This window comes from Rhodofomes roseus (genome assembly GCF_022264815.1).
Source record: "Rhodofomes roseus strain CIRM-BRFM 1785 chromosome Unknown C8Q71scaffold_34, whole genome shotgun sequence".
NCBI classification, from domain to species: Eukaryota; Fungi; Basidiomycota; class Agaricomycetes; order Polyporales; family Fomitopsidaceae; genus Rhodofomes; species Rhodofomes roseus.
In genome coordinates, this window is record NW_025952990.1 from 72,148 (window position 1) to 77,045 (window position 4,898).

At 53.0% G+C, this 4,898-nt stretch overlaps 2 protein-coding genes across 2 annotated transcripts; one reads left to right on the plus strand and one right to left on the minus strand.

Annotated features, from left to right (window-relative positions):
* Window positions 1-974: 974 nt before the first annotated feature.
* Window positions 975-2,255, plus strand: C8Q71DRAFT_727729 (uncharacterized protein; the record flags this gene model as incomplete). The annotated part of the gene is made up of 7 exons (XM_047921886.1): window positions 975-1,040; window positions 1,099-1,322; window positions 1,376-1,520; window positions 1,588-1,708; window positions 1,824-1,931; window positions 1,987-2,082; window positions 2,146-2,255. The coding sequence occupies 7 exons, from the start codon at window positions 975-977 to the stop codon at window positions 2,253-2,255; spliced, it is 870 nt and encodes a 289-aa protein (XP_047773318.1).
* A 495-nt stretch (window positions 2,256-2,750) lies between these two features.
* C8Q71DRAFT_887353 (uncharacterized protein) lies at window positions 2,751-4,298 on the minus strand (the record flags this gene model as incomplete). The annotated part of the gene is made up of 6 exons (XM_047928587.1): window positions 2,751-3,264; window positions 3,327-3,428; window positions 3,484-3,596; window positions 3,656-3,819; window positions 3,880-4,024; window positions 4,072-4,298. 6 exons carry the CDS (start codon window positions 4,296-4,298, stop codon window positions 3,140-3,142), a joined length of 876 nt encoding a protein of 291 aa, XP_047773319.1. The 3' UTR covers window positions 2,751-3,139.
* Window positions 4,299-4,898: the final 600 nt, after the last annotated feature.

Consider the following 4,898-nt stretch of genomic DNA (forward strand, 5'->3'; position numbering starts at 1 on the left):
CGGTCGTGAGATGGGACAACACCGAGGGGTATACGCAGGGGAGAAGGTGGTGCGCCGTGGTTGGCGCAGTGAATGCGGATGGGACTTTCCTCTGGGATGGGGCGGACGGGCGAGAGGTCAACCGGTCAAGCTCAAGCTTCATAGAGCGCGACACCGGCGTTCTCAGGCTGCGCTTGAGATATCAGCGCAGACTCAGATTACATACCGCCTCGGTGCGAGTTTCGAGGTGCCCGGCCGGCACATGCTGCGCTACAGATAGAGTTAGTGTTCGCTCCACACAATGTCCATCCTGAGCGGATGTTTGATAACTTTGATTGAACGTTTGACTGGGACGTCGCGGCGCCGGGGCCTGCCGGGGCGCGTCGCGCGACACGGTGTGCACGTGATCGACGCGTCTTACGCGGGCGAGGCCTGCGCCGCCGCTGCAGTGCCCCTCTCACATGTACAGCCTGTTCCATATCTCCTTCCTGAACTCATGGCTTTTCATTCAGCTGCCAATCTACGTAGTGTCTGATACCGAAATGGCCTCATGAAGACACTCATGTCTTGGCGAAACTCAATGGCACAGTCACGGTGCGCGTTCCTCCCATCGTTTGGTAAATGGAAGTCGTCTGAACTATCCAAGTCATGGGTACTTGTGATTCGGAGTGCTGTGCTATTACCATAATGCAGTGTACTAACGTTGTGCAGACGGACCCGAAGCCAATCAAGCTATCCATTTGCTGGAGTACCCGAAGCTGGCAGGCAGTCTTGCGGTACAGCGGGCAGTGTCCGGGCCCATAGCTGAGTCTCGATAAGCTCTGTGAAGTGCATACCGAGTAGGAGCTGGCGGCGATGAAGGATGTTGCCCTAAATATGGACGTACTGATTGCACCTGTGCATAGCTGTGAGATCAGCTTCGATCTCAACAACGCTCTCAGCGCGCCCTGCACACGTTGCTGCCTGTTTATAACCTTTAGGTATGCTGTACTCGGATGCACGTCAGCATTGTGACACGGTTACATCTCAAGCTCCTCGACACCAGTGCGGTGCAGTACAGGGTACGCTCGGTATCCAGCTTGCTCCTCTCTGCGCCCACAAATTCGCTGCAGATTGTAGATGGTGGACTTCAACTACAACGTCGCAGGCGCTGTCACGGGCATCTTGGGGCTCGTACTCCCGTTCCTACTCTTCATACAGTGTCGCCCACGCCCCATGCTGAGAGCTCTCGAGGAGGCTCTCTTGGTGCTCGAAAAGGTTTTGAGCGACGGGCGCAATGATGGCATACCGGACGACGATTTCCCGTTCCATGGCTGGGAGCATGTGCAGCGGGAGTTTGAGCAGTGCGGTTTTTGTTCTGCTTTGTTACAAATGGGGATTCTGACGAGATACACAGGCATAAGAAGCACACCCATCTGCTTCGCAGCGACGTCAACCGGCTGACGTCGTATTTATCGGAAGCGAAGGCGATTCTACGCGGTTTGACATACCAGCTCTATATACGTCGTCGGAAAGTGCTCTCGACGCTAGCTACAGTCTCGGTGTGTTTTCGGAGTAATCGGCCTACGGCCTCATATAGCACGTTGCTCATATACACATGCATCCTAGGCAGCCGAGCTCCGTGAACGACAGCGCCAACTACTACATGAGTCGTGTTCTCAATCTACAAGTTTGACACGTGTCGTCGTCGCTGCACGATCTTCGGTCGTCGAGGCATCGAACGCCAACAGTGCGTCACGCACAACAGAATCCGGCATTGAGTTGTATACATTGTACGTCCTTCACATGTATTGAATACAAAATCATCTTTCCCATCATACTCCACAGACGCAACAGAAACATAGGTTCTGAATCAAGCATAGAAGACATTGACAGCCTAAGCGAGGTTTCCGCTTCGGGGCCACCCAAGTCGCAGGACGAAGGCACGGCTGTGAGTCTCGAGGATGGCAAGCGTGCGTTTTCATTCTCTTGTCTCGGACGCTAGCGCCTAGAACCTTCCTTGCGCAGGTACACTCGGCAGGATCACGGTTGACGACAATTTGAAGGTGCAGCCGGACAATGCTATCCGCATCCCAAGGTCGAATTGGGCTCGGCTCGCAAGGAGTGAGTGCCGTCAGACCATTCACACTTGCACCTGAGACTCTTGCTTACGATGATCATCTGCAGTTGACGGTGTTGAATATGGAGTTGACCTCGGATACAGCGCAGAGGCTGTCAAGGACGCTGCCACCGAGATGGCCCAGGCCGCACTCACGAAATGGCTGAAAAGTCAGTGAGATGAGCTTTCGCTTGATTATAGCCCCTGCAAGATGATGCTCACGATTGTTCATTGCATCGTGCAGAACTCTAGGTTGCAGACTCATGGATATTTTACATCCGGAGTTGAGTGAATGAGGTCAATCAAGGCAGTGTACGTCCTGGACCGACTTGAGCAGTAGGCATGTATAGTATCGTGTCAAGTTACTAGCTCCCCTTTCATTGTATGCCGCTCACTCTATCAAACGCCCTGACAATCGTGTTGCTTAGTTACAGATCCGTCATCCCATCCGGCTTTCGGGCTACTACCTGGTACCAGACAAGCCACTTTACCCGCTGTCCTGCTGACAGCTCGGAATTCGCAAATCTCTGAACATCGTACGTAGTTGTCTGTGTACTTGGAATTGGATTGCTCTTCGCTATGCAGGCAGAATATCACCGACATGAATGCGAGGATTGTTGAAATGCGAGGATTGATACACGCAGGATCCACAGACCGCACCGACACCTTGCAACCTGGAGTTGTATTTCAAAGTAATATCGCGTTCTCTCCCGCAGAAGGCAAACGTTGCGGCTTGCCTCATACGCCGATGTCAGTCGCCTTCAGTTGCTGCATACCAGCACCTCGAGCTAGCTCATATCAGGGACCACGGGATGACAGAGGCTGGCTGATGTACTGGGTGACGGTGTACATGGTACATGTGGTGAGACTTGGCAGGCAACAATCCTAGGCAACAGACCATGGAACTTGAGCAAAAGTTGTCGATACTAAATACATGAGTCTCCGTACGGGCTGCTTACATACAGTATACGCCAGGTACTGTATACGCTGGCTGGTGGTGAAGACACTCCCGGGTCCCGATATTGAAATCCAGAGGCCTTGCATGCGATGACCCATCATTAATCACCTCATCACACCCTCCAAGAACTTTGTCATTTCCGCATGCGCTATCCCGGCGGCAGCCTCTGCAGCTTCCTTCACAGCCTCCGCGTTGTAGCCCAAGTCAACTACGTATTCGACGTTGTTAACTAGCATGGATCACTGTGAGCACACATACCAAGCCACAATGGCAAGCAAAGATTCCACGTACACGTTGCTCGGAGTGGAGCCCATTGCAGCTCTGGCGGCGCCGAACCGCGGATGGCCTTCTTTGGATGCGGCTTGTCGTTGACCATTACCCTACCGACCACACCTGTTCACAGAGCATTTGATACACCAAATTCCCAGGAACAAGAGACAAGACGAACGCTTGCCGGCGTCGTGGCTCACAACCATGTCTTTCCCGGTCACTCGGGATGAGACCTCGGTCACGCTCACGGGATCTTCCACGTCTGTATGCGATCCTACATGTCTGTGGCGTCTGCGAAACATAACTGATTAGTAGGCGCATCGTATGCAACAAGAACAGAACGATCGTACAGCGTGTGTAACTCCACGCCGGTTTCCGGTTGATTGCACGGGACACTCACGCCGGCCGTGTCGATGGAAGACGTTTGGGCTGCGACTACGATGGACGTCAAATTTGAAGCTTGAGAATCCACTTCATGTTGCAATTGTCGCTGTCGTTCGCGGAGCTCCGCTGCCTAGTGTCCCATGTGTGTGAATAAGAATACGTTTGAAGTGGACCTATCTTAACTACGTACCGAGACCTCAGCTAACGTCGAAAGCACCTTTCGACGGCGGACGTACAACTGGTACGTCAAGCCGCGCGCAATCGCTTCCACTTCCGAGAAGCACGAAGTGAGTCTATTGACCTCACTACGCAGAATACGGGCGTGTTTCTTGTGCCTGTGGAGTATATGAGGATACCATTTTTGAAAGTCAACGCCAGATACCACTCTTCATATTCTTGTTGTACACGATCCCACCTGGGAAAGTGAAAGCAGTCGTCGGATATACCGTTACTTCGGCCGTCGCCCAAGACCTTCTCGAGATACAACAGACTCTCCTCGAGAGCCTGGAGCATTCGCCGTGGGCGAAACCGTATGAACAGGATGAATGGAAGAATGAGCCCGAGAATGCCTGTCACAGCGCCTGCGACATTGTAGTTCAAGCTGGCCATCTGCGAGCGGCTCAAGTAAAGCAGACCTTTGCCGCTCGAGATACGGGACGTGGCTTATAAGGAGACGGCAACGTGCGCTGGGCGTGCTGTGAAGACGGTAGAGCTCGAAGCTAACAACAACACAGCAATGCGCAGGCGCAATACTGCCATTGAACCTTATGATATGCATTGAGAGCGGCGTGGCCAACACGTCAGGCGACCATAATCATTTCCCTGGCTAGAATACCCACACCTTAATTGTGCTCTCAAGCTCCCTTGGAAGATATCCTACGACACATCCGAGCATCCGCAGGCCGCGGCCGACTGCAAGTGGCAACGTCTACGGCTGAACGCCACATTCTTCGTCGCTTCCTACCCGGCATACCCTGCGTTGAGCTTATCGGTAGCATACGCTGATAGCCCTGAGCACTCACCGCTATACCACCGAATGGGAAGCTCCGCGAACCCTATACTATCACGGTACCAGTAATGCAACTTTTTCACCTTTTGGATTCTACTGCACGGAGTACTTACCGGAAGCACTCGGAGTTTGCACCAGTAGATTTCTGAGGTTCGAGAGTATCTTGTACGATTTTACACGCCCTGTCTGGTGGGATGGGA